Source organism: Nicotiana tabacum, chromosome 12, assembly GCF_000715075.1.
Source record: "Nicotiana tabacum cultivar K326 chromosome 12, ASM71507v2, whole genome shotgun sequence".
NCBI classification, from domain to species: domain Eukaryota; kingdom Viridiplantae; phylum Streptophyta; class Magnoliopsida; order Solanales; family Solanaceae; genus Nicotiana; species Nicotiana tabacum.
Genome location: NC_134091.1, coordinates 35,442,017 through 35,469,239, shown reverse-complemented (window position 1 = coordinate 35,469,239; position 27,223 = coordinate 35,442,017). Strand labels below are relative to the sequence as shown.

General features: G+C 38.7%; 1 protein-coding gene across 1 annotated transcript in view; it reads right to left on the bottom strand.

Moving 5' to 3' along the window:
* Window positions 1–7,789: 7,789 nt before the first annotated feature.
* Window positions 7,790–27,223, bottom strand: part of LOC107813720 (sugar transport protein 5-like) — a 53,104-nt gene continuing 33,670 nt past the window's right edge. The window contains 6 exon segments of the mRNA XM_075227249.1: window positions 7,790–7,862; window positions 7,864–8,096; window positions 8,574–9,001; window positions 10,129–10,170; window positions 10,561–10,740; window positions 19,337–19,346. Of these exon segments, the coding sequence (XP_075083350.1) occupies window positions 7,790–7,862; window positions 7,864–8,096; window positions 8,574–9,001; window positions 10,129–10,170; window positions 10,561–10,740; window positions 19,337–19,346 (966 nt within the window).

Sequence of the window (27,223 nt, the reverse complement as noted above, 5' to 3'; positions counted from 1 at the left end):
TCTAGCATAAGTTATAGCTCAAGTGCTTTAACACATAGAGTACAGTAAAAGTGTTCAGATAAGATTGTTATACAGTTCCTCGAAATCGACTAAATCATAACTTACATGGTGCACGACCACACGCCCGACACGTAGCATGCACGTTACCTTAACATTTATCATATAACACGTAATTCGAGGTTTCATACCTTCAACACCAAGTTTAGAAGTGTTACTCACCTCGAACAAGCCAAATCCAATACCGAGTAAGTCAAGCGATGCACTAAAAATTCCATCTCGCGTGTACTGGCCTCCGAACGGCTCAAAACTAACCAAAAGCAACTCAAATACATCAAATAATTTCTAAGGAAACAATTCCAAATGATAAAGGCCGAATCTTTAATTAAAAGCCCAAAATCAACCCAAAAGTCTAACCTAGGCCCACGCCTCAGAACCCGACGAAACATATAAAATCCGACAAATTATTAAATTACGAGTCCAACCATACTAGTTTCACTCAAATACGACTCTGAATCGTTGTTAAAAACTCAAAAACTCATTCTATGAAACTATAAGCTAAAACCCCCAATTTCTCTTTATAATTCATAATCCAATTACCAAAAATGAAGAAAGAATCACGAAATAAAATCATGAGTGAGTCAAGAATGCTTACCCCAAGTCACATGGTGAATTTCCTCTCCAAAGTCGCCCAAACCGAGCTCCAAAATCCCATAATGAGAGTAAAACGGCCAACCCTCGAAAATATAGCTTCTGCCCTAAGATTTTCCCTTTTTCGAACCAAGGGCCACTTCTGCGGCGTCACTTTTGCAAAATAAATTCAAGCTCCTGCGGAAGAGCACTGATAATCAGACCATCATACCTGCGAAAAGTGTCCGCTTCTGCGCAAATGCAGGTGCGAACAAGGCTTACGCTTCTGCACTTGCCTTCGCTTCTGCGATCCATAGTTCCACTTCTGCGCAAAAATGCAACACTTTTGCAACCCAGGGAAAGTCCAATTAACTACTTCAGCGATGCTTTATTCGCGCCTGTGGTCACGCACCTACGACCAAACCGATCGCATGTGCGGTCGCACCAGAATCTGCCAAACCAGCCTTAGCATAATAATCTGAAACGATCCGAACCTCGTCCAAAACTCACCCGAGCCACTTGGGACCCCGTCTGAATATACCAAAAAGTCCTATAACATGATAAGGATTTACTCGAGCCCTCAAATCACGCATAACAACATTGAAACAATGATTCGTACATCAATTCAAACTTAATGAAATTTAAATTTTCAACTTCCAAATCTCGTGCCAAAACACATCAAATCAACTCGGAATGAACTCAAATTTTGCACACAAGTCTCAAATGACATAACAAAGTTATTCCAATTCTCGAAACAATAATCTGAATCCGATATCATCAAAGTCAACTCCCGCTCAAATTTATGAACTTTCCAAACCTTCAAATTTCTAACTTTCGCGAATTAGCGCCGAACCTTTCTAGAAATATCCAAATACAAATCCAGGAATATGCCCAAGTTGAAAATCACAATCTGGACCTAAAATAATTATCAAAACTCCGATCTGAGGTCGAATACTAAAAAGTCAAACTTGGTCAAGTTTTCTAACTTAAAGCTTAAATCATAAAGTTCATTCTTCCAAATCGATTCCGATTAACTTGAAAACCAAAATGGACAATTCAAACAAATCATAATACATCATATGGAGCTACTAATGCCTTCAAACTACCGAGCGAAGTGCAAATGATCGAAACGACCGGTCGGATCGTTATGTGGATTTGGCTTGTTCGAGGTAAGTAATACTTCTAAACTTGTTACTGATGGTATGAACTACTGAATATACGTGATATGTGTTTGGTGTTGGGTTGATGCACATGCTAGGTGACGGGCATGTGGGCATGCACCGTGTGAATTATGACTCGGTCATTTATGTGGTATTGTGTAGTTACCTAATCTGATTTCTATCCATAAAATCTCTACGTGCTAGAGTAATTGAGCTATGATCCATGTTAGAAACCATGTCTAGGCTATATGCTTATCCTGTTGGGATCCACTGGGGCCATTTCTTCTGTTGAGTTATTTGCGTACATTGTAATTACATACTCAGTCATACGCATTCATTTATTGATATCATATCTCAGTCTCTGTTATCATATCTCAGTCTATGTTACTATTTATTAATACATCACATCATCATTTTGGGCTGATTTTTATGACATTGTGAGCCCGAGAAACTGGAGAGATTGATGACTGAGTGAGGCCGAGGTCCTGATTGTGAGGATATTGATGGGGTCGGGTTGCACGCTGCAGCAGATATTATTGATTCATGATGGGATTGGGTTGTACGCCGCAATAAGTATTATTGATAAATATCATGATTGGATTATTATACTGCTTGGGCTGGATCTACCTCTCCGGAGTCTGCATACCCACAGTGAGCATAGGTACCTACTGAGTGCGAGTGCCGAGAGTGATTGCCGAGCGTGAGTGCCGAGAGTGAGTGCCGAATGATTGGGAAGACTGAGTGACTGTGAGGACTAACTGACTCGGAGGACTAAGTGAATTGATACTCTGAGAGTATGCATATGGTTTTATCACTGAGTTGCATGGCATTCGACATGCACACTTGACATGTAGACATAGAAATGTATTTTCCTCATGCCATTTGAAAATGAAACATTTATCTGTTGAAAGTTTTGGGAAAAATCATAGTTTCACAAACATACTCATATTTTGGTGATTCCGGTAAAAGGTTTGGGTTTTCAATGATATATTTGAAAAATATGCCTATTTTTCGGAACTGTGAATGAGTTGAGCAATATATCTCTGAGTTACTTCTTTTATCACTTTTATTATGTTGTTATGAACTGTTGTTGGCTATTGGTGTTGGACTCCGACCTTTGTTTCAACTCGTCACTACTTTCAACCTAAGGTTAGGTTTGTTACTTATTGAGTACATGGGGTCGGTTGTACTCATACTACACTTCTGTACCTTGCGTGCAAATGTTGGATGTTGATGTTGCTACGTACGGCGGGAACTGGGTTTGAATACGTACACGTGTTCCGATTATAGTTGCCTCTTGATCTTTGTAGCTTTAGAATTTTAATCTGTTCTTGTATATTTCAAATAGATGATGTACTTTATTTCATATCCGCTTTGTAAATTTTAAATCTTAGAAGCTCATGATTTGTACTACCAGTCCTTGAAAAATGTATAAAGATTTAGTTATTTATCATTCATTTGTCTTAACAAATCTCATTAAATTGGATAGTTGTTAATTGGCTTACCTAGCGGGTTGGGTTAGGTGCCATCACGACTAGTTGGATTTTGGGTCGTGACATTGTGACGACCCGAATTTCCCACCTTCGGACCGTGATGGCGCCTAATATTTCACTTGCTAGGCAAGCCAATGTTAGAATAATATTAGCCATTTTTAAACAATTTTTTAAAATTTATTTATAACAAAAAAATAAATGCGGAAGTAAAGTCTGAAATATAATGATTAATCCATAAAATAACGGTGTCTAAATACCATCCCAGAATTGGTGTCACAAGTGCACAAGCTTGCAGAATAATATAAATAAAGGTCTGAATAAAATAAAGCTGTCTGGAAACAAACACACAGCTAAAGTAAATTAGACGGAGATTTCAGAACTGCGAACGCCGTGCAGTTATACCTCTAGTCTCCTCTGAGTAGCTGAAATCCGAGCAAGTCTATGGTACGCCACTGGGATCAACTCCGAAGTCTGCACAAGAAGTGCAGAGTGTAGTATCAGTACAACCGACCCCATGTACTGGTAAGTGCTAAGCCTAACCTAGACGAAGTAGTGACGAGGCTAAGGCGGTTCACTTACATTAACCTGTACGCAATATAAATAACAACAACAAATAATAGAAATAAATCAGGTAACTCATTTATAATAATTGAAGCTAACTCAGCAGTCATAATCCATTATTATTTTAACTAATTCTGTTGCAGCGTGCAACCCGCTCTCACAATATATTCACATTCAATTCTATTGCAGCGTGCAACCCGCTCTCCCAATATATTCCTTTTAATCAAGTCTGTCATATATTTCAATCAAGTATATATATAGACTTTTAAATAAGTCTATTGTGGCGTGCAATCCGATCTTCCAATATTAACTTTTAAATAAGTCTATTGCGGCGTGCAATCCGATCCCCCAATATAGATATATTTACTTTCATTTTCGTTACGGCGTGCAACCCATTCCCCCAATATATATAACTTTAAACAGCTCATAATGTAAATAAAAATTACTCTAAAAACTATCACGTCCAATGAGAAACTATTAAGCATCAAGGCATACAATAATTATAATTTATTTATGAACAAACAATGGCAATAACAATTTATTTTGGAAATCAGGGAGAAAATGGACAGTTTAATATTTAATATGCTAAATGTCAAGTAGCAATTAGTGCACATAATTCAAATAAGCATGTAGCAATTATTATAGGAATTTAAGAATTAATATTTGGCAAAGAATAGGAGAGAAATAATTATTATAACAATTAATACATGTATTAAAACAAATTTAGGATTTTCAAATAATTATACAAACAATTAATTTGACGACGTATAGGCACTCGTCGCCTCGCCTATACGTCGTTCATATACATTTCACATAACAAATAATTTAAGGGTTCTATTTTCTCAAGTCAAGGTTAACCACGACACTTACCTCGCTTTGCAAATTCCAATCAATTACTCGACCATAGCTTTTCCTTTTAAATTTGTCTCCAAAATCTTCAAATATATTCATAAATAATTCAATATACTCAATACGAATCATATGAATTAATTCCATATGAATTTATTAATTTTCCGGATAAAAATCCAAAATTTATTAAAATATTCGATAGTGGGACCCACATCTCAAATTCCGAACAAACTCGCGAAATATGAACACCCGTTCCGTTACGAGTTCAACCATACAAAAATTATCCAATTCCGATATCAAATGGACCTTCAAATCTAAATTTCTCGTTTTTGGAAAATTTTAGAAAAATCTATTTTTTCTTCCATAAATTCCCGGATTCATGATATAAATGAGTATGAAATCATAAAATATAATCAATATAGGATAAGGAACACTTACCCCAATATTTTCCGTGAAAATCGCCCAAAGATTCGCCTTAACCGTGCTCAAAACGACCAAAATATGAAAATAATATCGGACTCTTTGATATATACACTGCCCGGGTATTTTCGCACCTGCGGTGCCTGGGCTCGCACATGCGAGCTCGCATCTGCGAGAAAAATCTCGTATCTGCGAAATGGGGTTGCCATGCGAGGCATCGCACCTGCGAAGGAAAAATGCGCACCTGCGCTGACCACCGCTTCTGCGATTATTGTGTCCGCTTCTGCGGACGTGCGGGTGCGTGCAGGTTTCCGCACCTGCGGACTTTTGCCCAGCCACGCCCGGGCGCATCTGCGATCGAAGGCTCGCTTCTGCGAGCTCGCACCTGCAGTCAAAAATCCGCAGGTGCAATTACACTAGTAGGCCAACTTTAGATTTTTACTTAAGTCCAATTCTTGTTCCGATTTCGATTCGAATCACGCTCGTGGTACTCGGAACCCCGTCCGAATATACCAACAAGTCCAGAAACATAATACTAACTTACTCGGGGTTTCAATTCATGCCAAACAACATCAAAATTTCAATTCACACCTCGATTCGATCTTTTAAGTTTTAAACTTTTCAATTTGCAAAGTTTGTGCCAAAACATATTAAATGAATCCGGAATGACTTCAAAATTGGCACACAAGTCATAAATGACATAACGGAGCTATTCAAATTTTCAGAATCAGATTCTGGCTCCGATATCAAAAAGTCAACCCCGTGGTTAAACTTGAAAGTCTTTAGCCTTTAAATTGCTAGTTCCGTTAAATGGTCATAACTTGAGCTAGGGACCTCCAAATTAAATTTCGGGCATACGCCCAAGTCCCAAATCACGATACACAGCTACCGGAACTGTCAAAATACAGATCCGGTCCGTTTAATAAAAATATTGATCAAAGTCAACTCAGTTGAGTTTTAAAACTCTATTTCATATTTTAATCCATTTTTCATATGAAAACTTTTCGGAAAATTTTACGGACTGCGCACGAAAGTCGAGGAATGATAAATGATATTTTTTCTTAGGACACAGAACTACTTATTAAAATTAAAGATGACATTTTGGGTCATCACAGACATTTACCCTTTAAAAGTAGATTTTACATTGGACAAAGTTGTAATTTAATTTACTATCCTAATATTTAGTTGTTTAAATAGGCTAAAATTTTACTATTAAAGACTTCCTTATATGAATTGTGTTGAAAGTTCTAGCATTTAAGACTTCTTAAAGTTAAATTAAGTTTTTAACTTATATAAATTGTGTAACATATATAATATCCTCCATATTTATTTTCCTAATATTAGGATTTTAAATCAACACTCACACCATCTTCATGAGGTGGGTAAACCCTCTGGGCCCGAAGTATTGCTATCCAATTATAGGGTGAAATCTTACTACATATCCAACTACGGTGAATTTCTTCTAGACCACGTATGAAACAGTATATTAAGACTTTGGTATGTCAATATCTTTATTTCTTTTCTTTATTAAAAAAACAATACAATTGGCTTCTTTTCCCCTTTCTTGTGCAAAATTAGTTAAAATTTCTTTTATCTATTGTTGGAGGTACATAAAACAAGAAATCCATCCATGTAGACCAGGTACGTACCCTTAATGGTATCGGAACAAAAGTTTGAACGAAGAAGTTTAGTTGCATAGTATCCGCTTCTTTTGTTTTATTGTTACGTTCATTCGGAGATCAATAATCTGCCTATGCTTATATTTATATGATTATCTATGTTGAAAAATATAAGTTACAGGTAGAAGTTGGCATTGAGATATGTAGGTTTAGAAAGCTTATAATTATTTACGGAATATTATCTGTTACTGATTTATTGGTACAAATATTGTCACTTGTGATTGAACATGTGAGTTCAATTCATGTGAGTTCTTCTTAGTAAGTTAGTACATATTTATGTTTTTATAGCTAATTTAATTTATGCCATCATTGATTTTGTTTTTATTTCTATCTGAATTTGCTCTTGAAAAATTCTTTAGCTCTTTCATTAATTCTTTGGATTTAAATTATTATTGTAAAAGCATGAAGACTAAAAATACAATGTTAATCAACGAAAAGAACATTAAGAGTAAATGTGGTCTGAAAATTCCTCCTACACATTAATATATCGTCCAAGTTTGTTTAGGAGTCGGTAAAATTATAATTATTATTTGTCTATTTATTTTTTAATTTATGTTTGAAATCCTCATAAATATAATATTAAATTAGCAAAATGTCGTTCGCCCTTTTTTATCCTTAGAAAATAGAGTTCACATGGGACAATATTGTCATTTAATTATTTTTCTAATATACTAGGACCTTGAAAACAATAAAAATTTTACTCATTCTTTAATTGAACTAGGTACAAAGTCCTAATATTTAGAATTTTAATATGGAAGAGCTTCTTTCTAACTTGTTGAACGTGTTGTAGTGAGATTATTTCTTCTTCCCACGTTTGTAAACTTAAAATTCTGAGTTAATCTTATTGCAAATATAAATTTTTATCTGTTAGAGCAAAAATACTTTTATTTACTTAATTGTGTGTTTATCATGATCCACTTACGATAAAATTCCTATTTCTAGAGATCACAGAAACATCTAACAGTATAAAACTTTTGTATAATCCATTCAACTTCTTTGCTCACTCGGTTGCGGCACTAGCTCTGATCAAGAAAGCCCCATACTTGAAGTGACAAAGCATTGGCTAAAATGTCAGACAACACAAATGTGGTGGCAAAGTTCACGGCCACACTTATGCTCTGCCCCGTCGATCGAATGTTCATCAGAATTATTTCGCTTGGAATGAGCCAACTTAGAGGACTCCATGACCAACCAAAACCAGCAGCATAGATGCACATCAGGGCAAGGACTAAGGTAGCATATTGCTTGGTTATGTGTTTGTTTCCATTTTCACCTATTGAAGATGCAAGTGTAGAAGCAATAGCTACCTTCACCAACATTAAGCCAATCATGTAATTATCATAAGGATCATCAAAGTTATACACACTCACAATATAAATATCTTTCATTTATAAGTATAATTTAATATTTACTCTATTTTCTTGATCGGTTACCCTACCAAATTTGTTAAAAGCTTGCATTTATATGTTATTGCATGTCTATTTAACTTGATATTGCAACAAAACAACACAACGTCAACATATAGGAAGTTAAGATTCTCTAAGAATTTAACTTATATACACTGACAATATCAAGAAATTTTACGCTATTATTATAATGGTTACCTTATCTGGCTTGTTACGAAAAGTTACATATATTGTTGTAAGCCAAGATGAGAAAACAACTTATAGACTATCGACGCACAAAACATATTTAACTCTTCAACTAACTATTCCTTGAGTTTTATCTTTGGATATATGGGTGCATAACGTGTTGTCTCAGTTGGCTATTAGTTAAGCACACACCTGGCAGAAGAGCATTTGTACTTCACCCAGTATGAAGAGAAATCTCCGACCAAACCGATCAACAATACCAGTAAACAAAAGGATTGAACCAAGATTGACTAATCCAAGTATAACAGCACCAAGTAGAGCCGAGTTATTCCCAAAATCGACTGATCGAAAAAGGACAGGGGCGTAGAATGCAATGATATTAATCCCCGTCATTTGCTGGAAAAATGGTATGGCAATGGACATGACCAAATGAGGCCGATGTCGTCTCTTAAAGATTGTTACAAAAGGCTCTTCGTTTGAAGCTCTTGCAGTTTCACTAGATTTAATAAGATCAGCTAACACAGCTTCAATTTCAGTGTTATTATTGGTTCCTCGAACTTTTGCTAGAGACTGCTTTGCTTGCTCCAACTTTCCACTAGGGTGACAATTTGAGCTCAACCCTGTCCAATCCGCCCAACCGCCAAGAGATTAATGGGTTGGACTACAAACATTTTAGCTCATGGGACTATTTGGGTTGAGTCCAAGTTAACCCATTATTACTTATATCTCATTCTGAACCATGAAGTAGCCCAAATACAAACCCTGAAGCTCACCCAAAACAAAGGGATTTCAACTCAACTTATCTTGAAATTTACTTCTTTTTTTTTTAATACTACTAGGCGGGGTGCCAGTAGCTATTTTATTAATAATAAAAGAAAAGAAAAATCACAACGGAAAAGTACAACCCAATAGCTATTTTTTTTTAAAATTTACTTAGTTGCCCCAATTTTACTTTTTTTTTGTATTTTCAATTTTCTGTTTTTTCGTTTTTCTGCACCACCCACCCAAACCCCCTCAATTCTCTTTTTTTTACTTTCTTTTTTGTATTTTATTTTTCTGTTTTCTATTTTTTCGTTTTTCTGCACCACCCACCCACCCCAAACCTCCCCCGCAAACCCCCTCAATTTTTTTTTTACTTTTTTTTGGTATTTTCAATTTTAGATTTTTTGTTTTTTCGTTTTTCTGCACCACCCACCCACTCCAACCCCCCACCTGCAAAATATTTTTCAACTCACATATTTTAAATATTAATTTGTTATTTAAGTAAATATATTTTGATTCTCAAAATACTAATAGTATTTATTTATCTTTTATACATATGTGTATAAAAGGTAAAAAATTTTGTTTATACAAGAGGAGCATGGTTCTAAAACATAATCAAGTTGGGCGGGTTGGGCTATGATCCATTTTTTAGCCCATCTTGACCCGACCCATCTTAGCCCAAGTACACTTTGGGCTGGGTTGGGCAATGACCCATTTATTGACCTAACCCATCTTGACCCGCCTAAATTCAGCCTAATCCGCCCATTTTCCACCCTAACAGTTTTCATGCTCAACTAGGCTGCTAGGTGTGTCTGAAATGAGAAGTGCGGGCTATGATCCATTTTTTAGCCCATCTTGACCCGGCCCATCTTAGCCCAAGTACACTTTGGGCTGGGTTGGGCAATGACCCATTTATTGACCTAACCCATCTTGACCCGCCTAAATTCAGCCTAATCCGCCCATTTTCCACCCTAACAGTTTTCACGCTCAACTAGGCTGCTAGGTGTGTCTGAAATGAGAAGTGCACCTGCACCCAAAAGTGTGACTTAGTGTCAATAAAGTGTAATATTAAATAGAAGAATTAACTCAAATAGCCCCCCACCCAACTGATTAAACTAAAAATAGCTAGTGGAGGTATAATATATGCATAGTTCATGTATTGTATGTGCATAATCATGTATAATTAATGTATAATTTATGTATATAGCTAAGAAAGTTAACAGTGAACCTGCTATTTGTGTAAAGATCCCTTGTTTTTTTGAAGTATAATGGTTCAAATCTCAGGAGAGATAAAAAAAAAGTACTAAGTGCATGATATACACGGTTCCTGTACTAATGAGAAATAGCATAAAAGACGGTCCAGATGCCAATATTATATGTAAAAGAGAAAACGAACAAAAATAAATGAGAAGTGCACTTATAATCATTGTCGCGGCTGGAACTACGGCCAGGCCGACGGAGAGGCGCCATCCCCAGCTGAGCTTAGAGGTGGCATAGTTTATGCAATTCGCTATAACAACGCCAAGGCCTATGAAGAATTGGAAGCCTGTGCTGAATGCACCTCGCCATTTTGAAGGTGCCACTTCTGAGAGATATACTGTTGGGAATAAACCCCCTATAAAAATAATATTAACATAATTCAAATAAGTATGTAGCAATTATTACAGGGATTTAACAATTAATATTTGGCAAAGAATAGGAGAGAAACAATTATTATAACAATTAATACATGTATTAAAACAAATTTAGAATTTTCAAATAATTATGCAAATAATTAATTTGACGACGTATAGGCACTCGTCACCTCGCCTATACGTCGTTAATATGCATTTCACATAACAAATAATTTAAGGGTTCTATTCCCTCAAGTCAAGGTTAACCACGATACATACCTCGCTTTGCAAATTCCAATCAATTACTCGACCATAGCTTTTCCTTTTAAATTTGTCTCCAAAATCTTCAAATCTATTCATAAACAATTCAATATACTCAATACGAATCATATAAATTAATTCCATATGAATTTACTAATTTTCCGGATAAAAATCTAAAATTCATTAAAATATTCGATAGTGGAACCCACGTTTAAAATCCCTGAAAAACTCGCGAAATACGAACATCCGTTCCGCTGCGAGTTCAACCATACAAAACTTATCCAATTCCGATATCAAATGGACCTTCAAATCTAAATTTCTCATTTTTGGAAGATTTTAGAAAAATCTGATTTTTCTTCTATAAATTCACGGCTTCGTGATATAAACGAGTATGGAATCAAGAAATATAATCAATATAGGATAAGAAATATTTACCCCAATATTTCCCGTGAAAATCGCCCAAAGATTCGCCTTAACCGAGCTGAAAACGACCAAAATGTGAAAATAATATCGGACTCTTCGAAATATACATTGCCCAGGAATTTCCGCACCTGCAGTGCCTGGGCTCGCACATGCGAGCTCGCATCTGCGAGCAAAATCTCGCATCTGCGAAATGGTGCTGCCAGGCGAGGCCTCGCACCTACGGAGGAAAAATGTGCACCTGCGCTGACCTCCGCTTCTGCGATTATTGTGTCTGCTTCTGCGGACGCGCGGGTGCGTGCAGATTTTCGCACCTGCGGATTTTTGCCCAGCCACACCCGGGCGCATCTGCGATCGAAGGCTAGCTTCTGCGAGCTCGCACCTGCAGTCAAAAATTTGCAGGTGCGATTACACTAGAAGGCCAAATTTCATATTTTTGCTTTAAATCCAATTCTTGTTCCGATTTCGATTTGAATCATGCTCGGGGTACTCAGGACCCAGTCTGTATATACCAACAAGTCCAGAAACATAATACGGACTTACTCGGAGTTTCAATTCATGCCAAACAACATCAAAATTTCAATTCACACCTCGATTCGATCTTTTATGTTTTAAACTTTTCAATTTGCAAAGTTTGTGCCAAAACATATTAAATGAATCTGGAATGACTTCAAATTTGGCACACAAGTCATAAATGACAAAATGGAGCTATTCAAATTTTCAGAATCGGATTTCATCTCTAATATCAAAAAGTCAACCCCGTAGTCAAACTTGAAAATCTTTAGCCTTTAAATTGCCAGTTTCGTTAAATGGTCATAACTTGAGCAAGGGACCTCCAAATTAAATTTCGGGTATACGCCCAAGTCCCAAATAATGATACGGAGCTACCGGAACTGTCAAAATACTGATCCATCTCCGTTTGCTAAAAATGTTGACCAAAGTCAACTCAGTTGTGTTTTAAAGCTCTATTTCATATTTTACTCCATTTTTCACATGAAAATATTCCAAAAAATTTTACGAACTACGCACGCAAGTCGAGAAATGATAAATGTTGCTTTTCGAGGTCTTAAATTTAAAGATGACATTTTGGGTCATCACATTCTCCACCTATAAAACAAACGTTCGTCCTCGAACGGAGTTAGAAAAAGTACCTGAGCTGGAGAAAAGGTGTGGATATTTACTCCGCATGTCAGACTCGGAGCTACTTCACCCACCCTTTCAAGAATTTTAAAGGGTCTAATATACCTAGGGCTCAACTTGCCCTTCTTTCCGAACCTTATTACACCTATCATAGGTGAAACCCGGAGCAATATTCTTTCTCCAACCATGAATGCAATATCACAAACTTTACGGTCGGCATAACTCTTTTGCCTAGATTGAGCTGTGCGAAGCCGATCCTGAATAATCTTGACCTTATCCAAGGTATCCTGTACCAAATCGGTACCCAACAACCGAGCCTCTCCTGGTTCAAACCAACCAACTGGCGATCGGCATCGCCTTCCGTATAATGCCTCATATGGAGCCATATGAATGCTCGAGTGGTATCTATTATTATAAGCAAACTTTGCAAGTGGCAAGAAATGATCCCAAGAACCTCCAAAGTCAATAACAGAAGCGCGGAGCATATCTTCCAATATCTAAATAGTGCGCTCTGACTGTCCGTCTATCTGTGGATGAAATGTTGTACTCAAATCCACCCGCATGCCTAACTCATGTTGTATAGCCCTACAGAAATATGAGGTAAACTGCGTACATCGATCTAAAATAATAGACACGGGCACACCGTGAAGGCGGACAATCTCACGAATGTAAATTTCAGCTAACATCTCTGAAGAATAGGTAACTGCCACTCGAATGAAATGTACTGACTTGGTCAACCTGTCCACAATGATCCAAATTGCGTCAAATTTTCTCTGAGTCCGTGGGAGCCCAACAACAAAATCCATAGTGATACGCTCCCACTTCCACTCAGGAATTTCTAACTTCTGAAGCAAACCACCAGGTTTCTGATGCTCGTACTTAACTAGCTGACAATTCAGACATCGAGCTACATATGCAACTATATCCTTTTTCATTCTCCTCCACCAATAATATTTCCGCAAATCTTGATACATTTTGGCGGTACCTGGATAAATTGAATACCTGGAACTGTGTGCCTCTTTAAGAATTAATTCACGACGCCCATCCACATTAGGCACACAAATACGACCCTGCATTCGCAGAACTCCATCTTTCCCCACAGCAACCTATTTGGCATCACCGTGTCACACCGTGTCATTAAGGATAAGTAAATAAGGATCAGTATACTGCCTCTCTCTGATGCGCTCATATAAAGAAGACCGAGCGACTGTGCAAGCTAGAACCCGACTGGGTTCTGAAATATCTAACCTCACGAACTGATTAACCAAAGTCTGAACATCTGCAGCTAATAGCATCTCACCAACCGGAATATACGCAAGACTGCCCATACTCACAACCTTTCTACTCAAAGCACCGGCCACCACATTGGCCTCTTCGGGGTGATACAAAATGGTGATATTATAGTCTTTCAACAACTCCAGCCATTTTCTCTGCCTCGAATTAAGATCTTTTTGTTTGAACAGGTACTGAAGGCTACGATGATCAGTAAATACCTCACACGAGACACCGTAGAGGTAATGCCTCCAAATCTTCAGCGTATGAACAATGGCTGCCAGTTCTAAGTCATGAACAGGATAATTCTTCTCGTGAAGTTTCAACTACCGCGACGCATATGCAATCACCCTGCCATCTTGCATTAATACTGCACCAAGCCCAGTGTGAGATGCATCACAATATACTGTATACGATCCTGAACCTGTGGGTAATACCAACATTGGCACTGTAGTCAAAGCGGTCTTGAGCTTTTGAAAGCTCAACTCACACTCGTCTGACCATCTGAATGGGACACCCTTCTAGGTTAGTCTGGTCAATGTGCTTGCTATAAATGAAAACCCTTCCACGAACCGACGATAATAACCTGCCAAACCTAGGAAACTCTGGATCTATGTAACTGAAGTAGGTCTAGGCCAATTCTGAACAACATCTAACTTCTTAGGATCCACCTTTATGCCTTTTGCCGATACCACATGCCCCAAAAAGGCAGCTGAGTCTAACCAAAACTCACAGTTTGAAAACTTGGCATATAACTGATTATTCTTCAAAGTGTAAAGCACACTTCAAAGATGTTGCTCATGCTCCTCTCGACTGTTGGAGTAAATTAAGATATCATCAATGAATACAACCACAAAAGAGTCCAAATAAGGCTTGAACACCCGATTCATCAAATCCATAAATGCTACTGGGGCATTTGTCAACCCAAATGACATCACTAAGCATTCGTAATTCCCATACCGAGTTCAAAAAGCTGTTTTAGGGATATCAGATGCCCTAATATTCAACTGATAGTAACTAGACCTCAAATCTATCTTCAAAAATACCTTGGAACCCTGAAGCTGATCAAATAAGTCATCAATTCTTGGAAACAAATATTTATTTTTGATAATGGCCTTGTTCAACTGCCGATAATCTATACACATCCGCATAGAGCCATCTTTCTTCTTTACAAATAATACGGATGCACCCCAAGGCGAGACACTGGGTCTAATGAATCCCTGATCAAGCAAGTCTTACAACTGCTCTTTCAATTCTATCAACTCCGACGGGGCCATACGGTATGGTGGAATAGGAATGGGCTGAGTGCCCGGAGCCAAATCTATACAGAAGTCAACATCTCTGTCGGATGGCATCCCGGGCAAATTTGCAGGAAATACTTCTGGAAATTCACGAACAACTGGTACTGAGTCCATAGAAGGAACATCCGCACTCGGATCACGAATATAAGCCAAATAGGCTAGACACCCTTTCTCTACCATACGTCGAGCTTTTATATAAGAAATAACACTGTTGGAAGAATGACCAGGAGTTCCTTTCCACTCTAACCGAGGTAACCCCGGCATGGCTAGAGTCACTGTCTTGGCATGACATTCCAATATAGCATGATAAAGGGGACAGCCAATCCATACCCAAGATGACATCAAAATCTACCATATCAAGAAGTAGAAGATCCACACTAGTCTCAAGATTACCAATAGTAACCACACATGAACAATAGACATGATCTACTATAACAGAGTCTCCCACTGGTGTAGATACACACACAGAAGCACTCAGAGAATCACAAGGCACAACCAAATATGAAGCAAAATAGGAGGACACATAGGAATAAGTAGATCCTGGATCAAATAGAACTGAAGAATCTCTATGGCAAACTGGAATAATACCTGTGATCACAGCATCATATGACTCGGCCTCAGGCCTAGCTGGAAAAGCATAAAATCGGGGCTGGGCCCCACCACTATGAACTATATCCCCGGGACGGCCTCTAACTGACTGGCCTCCACCTCTAACGGTCTGACTTCCACCTCTAGCTGCCTGACCCCTACCTCCAGCTAGCTGAGCAGGCGGTGAAGCAACCTGTGCCGGTATGATGGCACGCGAATCCTGCCGAGATCTGTTACTCGCAAATCTAGGGCAATACCTCCTGATGTGACCAATGTTCCCACACTCATAACACCCATCTTGATGTCGTGGCTGCTGAAGCTGAAGCTGACCCAGATGAGCCGGATAACCACTGTAGTAACTCTGGAGTGGTAGTTTACCGATAGGAGCTGAATGTGCACTAAATGACGGCTGACCAGAGTAATGCATAATAGGACCGTGACTCCCTGAAGCACCGGGAGATGCATGAAGTGCTGAATGAAATGGTCTGGGAGGATGACGCCTACCAAAATTACCCTTGCCTCCAGATGAGGCACCACTGAAACCACCGAACTGACGAGACCTCTTATCGAACCTCTGCCCTCTCTCCTTTGCAAGAACCATCTTGATCCTCCTTGTGACATTAGCAGCTGCCTGAAAAGAAATCTCACTTCCGGTCTCCTTGGCCATCTGAAGTCTGATATGGTGAATGAGTCCACCAATAAACCTTCTCACTCTCTCTCCCTCCGTAGGTAGTAAAAGGAGAGCATGACGGGCCAAATCCACAAAACAGGACTCATACTGAGTAACAGTCATACTGCCCTGCTGTAGACGCTCAAATTGCTTGCGAAATTCCTCTCTTAGTGTGATAGGAAGGGACTTCTCCGGGAATAGCTGAGAGAACTGCTCCAAGGTAAGTGTAGGCGATCCAACTGGTCTGGTCAATGTATAATCTCTCCACCACCTCTTGGCGGAACCCGTCATCTGAAATACAGCAAAATCAACCTCATTGGTCCCAACTATACCCATGTTCCGCAGCACCTCATGGCAACGTTCAAGATAATCCTGTGGACCTCAGAAGGTGTACCACTCAAGTGAACTAAAAAGAGCTTGGTAAACTTATCCAGTCTCAATAAGGCCTCAAAAGACATGGCTGGCCTATCACCGATCTGTGTCGCAATAACTGGCTGAACTATCCCAACTGGCGGGGCTGCAGGAGCCTGATTCTGGGGAGCCATCTGCTCCGAAGCGGGAGTAGTGGGAGTTTGTGCTCCTCCTGCAGCCTGTGAGATGGCTGGTGCCACTGGAAATGTACCATTCTGGTCCACGCCCTCCATAAGACTTACTAAACGGACTAGAGCGTCCTAAAGTACTGCAGTGGCTATGTATCCTTATGGGACCTGAACTGGTCCAACTGGTACATTCTGAACTGGAACCTCCTCCTGAAGGTCCACCTGATGTTTTTCAACAGGTGCAGCTACTCGAGCTCTGGACTGAGCTCTACCTCGGCCTTTAGCACGACCTCGGCCTCGACCTCTACCCCTGGCCATAGCTGTCACTGGAGGCTCTGGCTGTTGCTCAACTGAGGAAGTGGTAAGTGTTCTCCCCATCTGCGAGAGAATAAGAGTAGAATGGTTCAATTATCGATGATAGAATAAAATCGCACGACAGAATAAGAAAGAAGTGATATTGTTTCTAAACCTCATAGCCTCTGAGAGATAAGTACAGACGTCTCCGTACCGATCCTTCAGACTCTACTAAGCTTGCTCGTGACTCATGAGACCTATGTAACCTAGTGCTCTGATACCAACTGTCACGACCCAAATTTCCCACCTTCGGACCTTGATGGCGCCTAACATTTCACTTGCTATGCAATCCAACGTTAGAATAATATTAGCCATTTTTAAACAATTTTTTTAAATTTATTTATAACAAAGAAATAAATGCGGAAGTAAAGCCTGAAATATAATAATTAATCCATAAAACAACGGTGTCTAAATACCATCCTAGAATTGGTGTCACAAGTGAACGAGCTTGTAGAATAATACAAATAAAGGTCTGAATAAAATAATGCTGTCTGGAAACATACACACAGCTAAAGTAAATTAGACGGGGACTTCAGAACTGCGAATGCCGTGCAGTTATACCTCAAGTCTACTCTGTGTAGCTGAAATCCGAGCAACTCTATGGTACGCTACTGGGATCAACTCCGAAATCTGCAAAAGAAGTGCAGAGTGTAGTATCAGTACAACCGACCCCATGTACTAGTAAGTGCTGAGCCTAACCTTGACGAAGTAGTGACGAGGCTAAGGCGGTTCACTTACATTAACCTGTACGCAATATTAATAACAACAACAAATAATAGAAATAAATCAGGTAACTCATTTATAATAATTGAAGCTAACTCAGCAGTCATAAACGATTATTATTTCACCCAAATCTGTTACAGCGTGCAACCCGCTCTCACAATATATTCACATTCAATTCTGTTGCAGCGTGCAACCCGCTCTCCCAATATGTTCCTTTTAATCAAGTCGTTCATATATTTATTTCAATCAAGTATATATATAGACTTTTAAATAAGTCCGTTGCGGCGTGCAATCTGATCCCCAATATTGACTTTTAAATAAGTCTATTGCGGCGTGCAATCCAATCCCCCAATATAGATATATTTACTTTCATTTTCGTTGCGGCATGCAACCCGTTCCCCCAATATATATAACTTTAAACAGCTCATAATGTAAATAAAAATTACTCCAAAAACTACCACGTCCAATGAGAAACTATTAAGCCTCAAGGCACACAATAATTATAATTTATTTACGAACAAACAATGGCAATATTTGGCAAAGAATAGGAGAGAAACAATTATTATAACAATTAATACATGTATTAAAATAAATTTAGGATTTTCAAATAATTATGTAAACAATTAATTTGACGACGTATAGGCACTCGTCACCTCGCCTATACGTCATTCATATGCATTTCACATAACAAATAAATTAAGGGTTCTATTCTCTCAAGTCAAGGTTAACCACGACACTTGCCTCGCTTTGCAAATTCCAATCAATTACTCGACCACAGCTTTTCCTTTTAAATTTATCTCCAAAAGCTTCAAATCTATTCATAAACAATTCAATATACTCAATACGAATCATAGAAATTAATTCCATTTGAATTTACTAATTTTCCTGATAAAAATCTAAAAATTCATTAAAATATTCGACAGTGGGACCCACATTTCAAATTCCGGAAAAACTTGCGAAATTCGAACACCCGTTCCGCTACGAGTTCAATCATACAAAAATTATCCAATTCCGATATCAAATGGACCTCCAAATCTAAATTTCTTATTTTTGGAAGATTTTAGAAAAATCTGATTTTTCTTCCATAAATTCACGAATTCGTGATATAAACGAGTATGGAATCATGAAATATAATCAATATAGGATAAGGAACACTTACCCCAATGTTTCCCATGAAAATCGCCCAAATTTCGCCTTAACCGAGCTCAAAACGACCAAAATGTGAAAATAATATCGGACTCTTCAACATATACACTGCCCAGGCATTTCCGCACCTGCGCTGCCTGGGCTCGCATCTGCGCAATGGGGCTGCCAGGCGAGGCCTCGTACCTACGGAGAAAAAATGCGCACCTGCGCTGACCTCCGCTTCTACGATTATTGTGTCCGCTTCTGCGGACGCGCGGGTGCATGCAGGTTTCCGCACCTGCGGACTTTTGCCCAGTCACGCCCGGGCACATCTGCGATCGAAGGCTCGCTTCTGTGAGCTCTGTCACGACCCAAAATCCAACTAGTCGTGATGACACCTATCCCAACTCGCTAGGAAAGCCAACTTTCAATTATCCAATTATAATAACAATTATTTAAAATATAATATCTAAAACCAATACATTTTCCCAAGAACTGGCTGTACAAATCATGAGTTTCTAAGAATAGAGTATACAAAGCAGAAATGAAATAAATACATAGTCTGTTTGAATAGTACATAAACAGAGCTTTTATAAATCTAAGGCTACCATGAACAAGAGGCAGCTACAAGAGGAACGCATATACATCTTCAAATCCTGCAACCATCGAGCATAGCAACAACAACAGCCAACATCTGCATGCATGTACAGAAGTGTAGTATCAGTACAACAGACCCTATGTACTGAGTAAGTAACAAACCTAGTCGTAGGTTGAAAGTAGTGACGAGCTTCTACCAAGGTCGGAGTCCAACTTCCATAACCAACAATAGTTCATAACAATATTAAACAAGTAATACCAGAAGTAACTCAAAGAATAAATGCTCAACTAAATCATGACTTCTGAAAATAGTTCTGCCTTTCAAGTACATCAATGAAAACCCAAATCGTTTACCGAAGTTACCAAAAATATGAATAAGTTTGAAAACAGTAATTTTTCCAAAATCCTTTCAATAATAAATAAAATATCTCATTTTCTTCCCAGATAACCAGTATAAAACAAATGCATCACTATGCCCATCTATCAACATGTGTGAGAAATCATGAATAATGTGATACCGTACAGCATGAGGAAAACACATCTCTATCCATATATGTCATGTGTGCATGTTGATGCAATGTATCTCAGAGATTGCACTCATGTACTCAATCTCTCTCAGAGTACTCAATCTTATTGTCTCGCATTCTCTCTCACTGTGCTCAGCACACTCAATCACTCAGCGCTACACAATACCTGCTGCAGCGTGCGGCCCGATCCTTGTTTATAGTTGACTGCGCTCACTAGGGGTGTGTACAGACTCATGAGGGGCTCCTACAGCCCAGGCATTATAAGCACGGACAACTCATGTGCCATAATATAAATATCTGGATCCGCACGGCCAACTCACGTGCAATAATAATATAAGAATCCGCACGGCCAACTCACGTGTTGCGCGGCCAACTCACGTGCAATAATAATATAAGGATCCGCACGGCCAACTCACGTGCAATAATAAGCCAATAAGGCCTGCTGCAGGCGACAACCCCGATCCATATAATAGTAATAATATATATAAAGCCGACATGGCCTGCGGCGGCGTGCAGCCCGATCCCACAAATATCCTCACAATCAGGCCCTCGGCCTCCCTCAGTCATCAATCTCTCCAGTCTCTCTCTCATGGGATCACAATGTCATGAGAATAGCCCAAAAATGATGATATGATGTATCAATAAATAACAACAGAGACTGAGATATGATATGCAATGAAATGAATATGACTGAGTATGAATTTTCATTATAACCAATAATTCACAATAATATGACCTCTGTGGGTCCCAATTATACTGGCACATAGCCTCAATATAATTTTTAATATGCTATTCAGCTCAATTTCTTTAACTCATAAAACCGCATGGAAAATGCCAAGATTATTTAACTATAAAATTCCACAGAAATAATTATGTCACAATTTTTATAGTGCACGCCCACTCGCCCGTCATCTAGCATGTGTGTCACCTCCTAACAATTCACGAAATACATATATTCAGGGTTCATACCCTCAACTAAAAGATTAGAAGAGTTACTTACCTCGAACAAGCCGAATCCAATGTCGAGCAAGCTAAACAATGCTCTAGAAATTCCATTTTGTGCGTAACAACTTCCGAATGGCTCGAATCTAGTCACAATTAATTTGATTCAGTCAACCCAAATTATAGGAATTTATTCCATATCAAAATACTAATTTTTTCACAAAATTCGAAATTACACTCAAAAATTGCCCGTGGGGTCCATGTCTTGGAATCCGACGAAACTCACAAAATCCGACAACCCATCCAATTACGAGTTCAACCATACCAATTTTATCGAGTTCCAATAACAACTCAACCCCCAAATCTTAAATTTTTGTTTTTGGAAGATTTTACAAAAATCTTGATTTTCCTCCGTTAAATCCGATTGAAATTATGCATTCAAAGGCATAATCAGGAAAATTAATCTAAACTGGATAAGAATCACTTATCCCAAAACACCCACGCAAGAATCTCTCCAAAAATCCCCTTCTACCGAGCTCCAGATTTGATTTTGAATTATGAACTCAAACCCCCATTTATGGGACTTTTAATTCTGCCCAGATAGGCCTTCTTCGCGTTCGTGACCTTTGCTTCGCCTTCGCGAAGGCCAAAACCCAACTGCCTCAAATCCTTCATCGGGTTTGCAACCTCCTCATCGCGTTCGCGAAGGCCAACTGTTTCTGCCCCATTATTTCCTCTTCGTGTTCGCGCATCCTTGTCGCGTTCGCGATGACCAGCTCCTTCACGTTCGAGTTCGCGTTCCACGCTTCGCGTTCGCGAAGGCCAAACGAACAGCACCTCAAATTCCTCTTCGCGAACGCGGGACTCCCTTAGCGTTCGCGAAGAAGGAAACCAGACTTCAGCAACAGCAGTTCAAACAACTCCAATTTGGTTCGAAACACACCCGAGCCCCTCGGAACCTCAACCAAATATACCAACAAATCCTAAAACATCATACTAACTTAGTCGAGCCCTCAAATCACCTCAAACAATGCTAAAATCATGAATTACACCCCAATTCAAGCCTAATGAACTTTGAAATTTCTAATTTCTACAAACGACTCCGGAACCTATCAAATCACGTCCGATTAACCTCAAATTTTGCACACAAGTCATAAATGACATAACATAGGTATTCAAATTTTCAGAATCGGATTCCGACCCTGATATCAAAAAGTACACCCCCCGGTCAAACTTCATAAAAATTAAACTTTTGGCATTTGAAGACTAATTCCACTACGGACCTCCAAATAATATTTTGGACACGCTACTAAGCCCAAAGTCACCATACGGAGCTATTGGAATCATAAAAATTCAAATCCGAGGTCGTTTACATATCGGTCCATATCCGGTCCATTTTTCTAATTTAAACTTTAAACGTTGGAACTAAGTGTTCCAATTCATTCCAAAACCTCACCAGACCCGAACCAATTACCCCGGCAATTCACACAACAACTGTAAAGTATAATTTGAGTTGTAAATGGGGAAACGGAGTTGTAATACTCAAAATGATCGGTCGGGTCGTTACATTCTCCCCCACTTAAACATACGTTCGTCCTCGAATGTCAAGAGTTGTTTCCAAGCCATCAAATCACTTATCCATCTTGCCACACACGTACTCGGGGGTGAACCCACGTCACCCTATTCCATATGAGCTTGACAACACAATACAACTGAAACCATTGATTTAAATTTAGCCCATAAACCTTGGAATTTAATTTTCAACCTTTAGAATTTCTTTCAAGACACGAATCTTACATTTACACCATGTATGAGTTTGAACAAGCTGTATCAAGCCATACCCATAACCATAACCACAGACATAATCACCTAACATATTACACAACTCGCATACTCATAGAACCATTACTGACCACAGTGACTACTCCAAAACCAACCAAATACTAGTATTAAACCCATATCGAACCAAACGTCATCCCAAAACCTTTGTACACTATTGATAATAAAAGAAACAAGCGAAATTTCATGACCACTTACCAGATCAACAAGTCACGGAGATCTCTCGCCCCAGCCAGAACCATAATCGCTTTCTGAGCCGACCTCCAATATTATCCTTCCGCATATATCGTAATCAAACCTAATAGTACCATTCTAGGTCCAATGACCTTATATTACTAAACACGACTATTCCACAGATATGCCGCACCAATAATACTCAGAGCCACACCCCGTTCCATCCGTGCACCAATATGCAACAATTCAAATGTACTCAAATGAGAGAACTGCTCCGCAAGATTAACAAGTACCGCCACAACGAAATGCTAAAAATTCATCATATACTGTAGAACCATCACCCGATTCTAACACAAGGTTCATACCTTAACATAACTCCGCTGCAATGTGTGACCCCATCCAAACGTTGGTCCATAATATATACCTCGAGCCACTCCGCTCAAAATCAATAACCACAGAGAGGCAAATGACAAAAATGCCACACAAAACCTGAAAGAACATAACCATTACGCAATCGATCATGCAATACCCAAATACTCTCAAATTCCGCTATAAAGCTTAAATAGAACTGCACCATCTGTGGACATAACCAATGAATCACAACTCCTCGTAGCATAAATGAGTAACTCACAGATTATTTCAGAATACGAATAAGTTCAACATCGACCGAATGACACATCCCTCAACAATAGCAGTATGGAGCCAACCATTCCGGCTTGTTGTAATATACACATCTTAATTGGGCCTACCTATGGACCCCCATATCAACTCGGGTTACCTACAAATATATAAAAATTCCTCCGAAAATCCATAATGACTGAATCACAATAAATTCTATCATCTGGCTAGCTCCGTCCACAACTTCACAATCCACAACCATGAAACAATCTTCTCCTGAGAACTCCCAATCTCCAAATCCATAGAACACGTGAATCACCATATTTGATTCCATCTCCACCGCCCGAATTCCTAACACTTCTCTCATACACGATCATCCCACATTAAATACTTTAAAAGTTATTCCGTGCCACTTGGAAAAATTTGAATATCAGCAGTCTATCAACCATGTGAGTACCGCAATACGTATGAAATATCCATAATTCAAAACATAGTGCGCCTTCTAAAATGTACATTCTACTCACACAATACCAAATAGTTATAGCATTCATATAACATCGAAAACTGTTCATGCGCTCTAAGAATTTATGACCTCCCTTTCAAAGCCAAACCATGACCTTGCACACGCCAACCTTAATCCCACACAACACACCGCATCTATCATGCCATCATTTGAAAAATACGAGAACCTCATAATCATTCTGAGTCACAAGTAAAATACATACCTGGTTAGATAGAAACCTTCCCCTTGCTTCCTTCTAGGAGGAAATCACAATACACAACACGTTTCCCACACCAGTAGATAATATATGGTTCAATCCATGGTAGAAACCATCAAGAACACTTTGAAATCAATTTTCACATAACCAACCTATTAGAACTAAATTTTTCTAACTCGACCAAACCACGTAGGTCACCAAAACCCAAGAATATTGCCACCAAAACATCTGTAGAGTCTCACCACATCATAATTACCTCTATAAATACCACAACCGAAACACCCACTCTGAAAATACCTTATTTGTGTCTAAGGCCGTTTCATTCACCTTCCTGATACCGAAATATAAAATCTATAATGATATACAAAAATGCCACAAGTCTCGACACCATCCAACTTAAATCTCATATCTTAGCCATAAATAAATCCGCCAAAAATTCTCAATTGTTACATATTGATCTCGAATCCATTAGAACTTTCTCGAGAGTTACCCCTTTTGTTCAAATCCATATTACACTGCCCAAATTGGTCAAAAGACACGTGCCCCATTAGCACAATAACACTCAAAGAAGTAACTCTACTTTAATACCACCTATCAAATTCATACTCCATGCGCACTATATCATTCACAAATAATAACTCACTCATCCCACGTTTTTCATATACTCATAAGTGCAATATAATCCGTATCCAGGAGTTTTCTTTATTCTATTCATCCTCGATCTCAACTTCTGCAAGCCATAACTAACCCACCAGTATGCTTCAGCCCAAAACTAAACCATTACATATAACCATGAAATTGAATTATCAATAGCAGGCGCCCCCACTTGGCTCAAAGCCATAGATTAAAACATTCCATAACTCAAAATACCAATACTCTATTACTGTCATAATGCCACAATCAGTTCAACGAAATTTCTTCTCAAACTCATGCAACGCCAACCATAAAAATACCCCAAATAATCCGCTAAGCTCACAATCATTTTCTTGACACTCAAGTCAACTTTCTCAGCCAGATTCAAATTCAAATCTCCGCATATATGCCCCGTCGGCAGAAAAGAAACTCTCTACTCACATCATAAGGAATACACCTACGTAGATTACTCCGTAGGGGATAACCCACCTGCTTAGTCTCAAACTGGTATCTTGTTATACCCTTTCGCAGTCAGAATTACTATGAAATCACTTAGTCTATCTGAGTCCAAACTCATTAACCAGACATGACAGTTTAATTTACCCTAAAATTTAACAATGTGAAAGATCCTACAAAACATTCATACTCGAGACTGTAAGTCACATCAAATAAAAAATCAAGCACCCAATGGCCTTCCCTTTTACATTTTAAGGAAACACTTATCGTTATGTTCAAATCATCTTAACACATCCCGCGGTTACATTGAACCCATCATACCGCCATTCCACCGCTTATCAAGCCATAAATTCTACTGTAGGGTCATCACCGGACATATGAGTCCAATTGTACAAGTTACAACTGAAGCTACCGAGCTTAAGCTGCGGTCTAAACCTGGCCTCAAGTCCTCCAGACTGGCCCATCACCAAAACACATAATACACATCTCGAACCTCATTCATAGAATTACAAGCCGGCAATGCACAGCTGATACTGAGCGCTCATGTGCGCATATGAATACGTGGAAGGAATTCAAAGAGTTATGTCTCAAGCTAAATCAATTCCGCACGATAAAGAAAGAAAGATGGGAAGTATATATCCTAAATGCCTTGTAGCCTCTCAAAGATAAGTATGGACATCATCATACCGATCCGCAAGACTCTACTAGACACTTGCTCGTGACTTGTAGACCCAATGAACCTAGAGCTCTGATACCACCTTGTCACGACCCAAAATCCAACTAGTCGTGATGGCACCTAGCCCAACTCGCTAGGTAAGCCAACTTTCAATTATCCAATTACAATAACAATTATTTAAAAGAGAATATCTAAAACCAATACATTTCCCCAAGAACTGGTAGTACAAATCATGAGCTTCTAAGAATAGAGTATACAAAGCGGAAATGAAATAAATACATAGTATGTTTGAATAGTACATAAACAGAGCTTTTATAAATCTAAGGCTACCATGAACAAGAGGCAGCTATAACAGAAATGCAGGTACATCTTCAAATCCAGCAACCATCAAGCACAACAACAACAACAACAACAGCCAACATCTGCACGCAATGTGCAGATGTGTAGTATCAGTATAACCGACCCCATGTACTAAGTAAGTAACAAACCTAGCCGTAGGTTGAAAGTAGTAACGAGCTTCTACCAAGGTCGGAGTCCAACTTCCATAACCAACAATAGTTCATAACAATATTAAATAAGTAATACTAGAAGTAACTCAAAGAATAAATGCTCAGCTAAATCATGACTTTTGAAAATAGTTCTGCCTTTCAAGTACATCAATGAAAACCCAAATTGTTTACCGAAGTTACAAAAAATATGAATAAGTTTGAAAATAGTATTTTTTCCAAAATCCTTTCAATAATAAATAAAATATCTCATTTTCTTCCCAGATAATCAGTGTAAAATAAATGCATCACTATGCCCATCTATTAACATATGTGAGAAATCATGAATAATATGATACCGTACAGCATGAGGAAAATACATCTCTATGCATATATGTCATGTGTGCA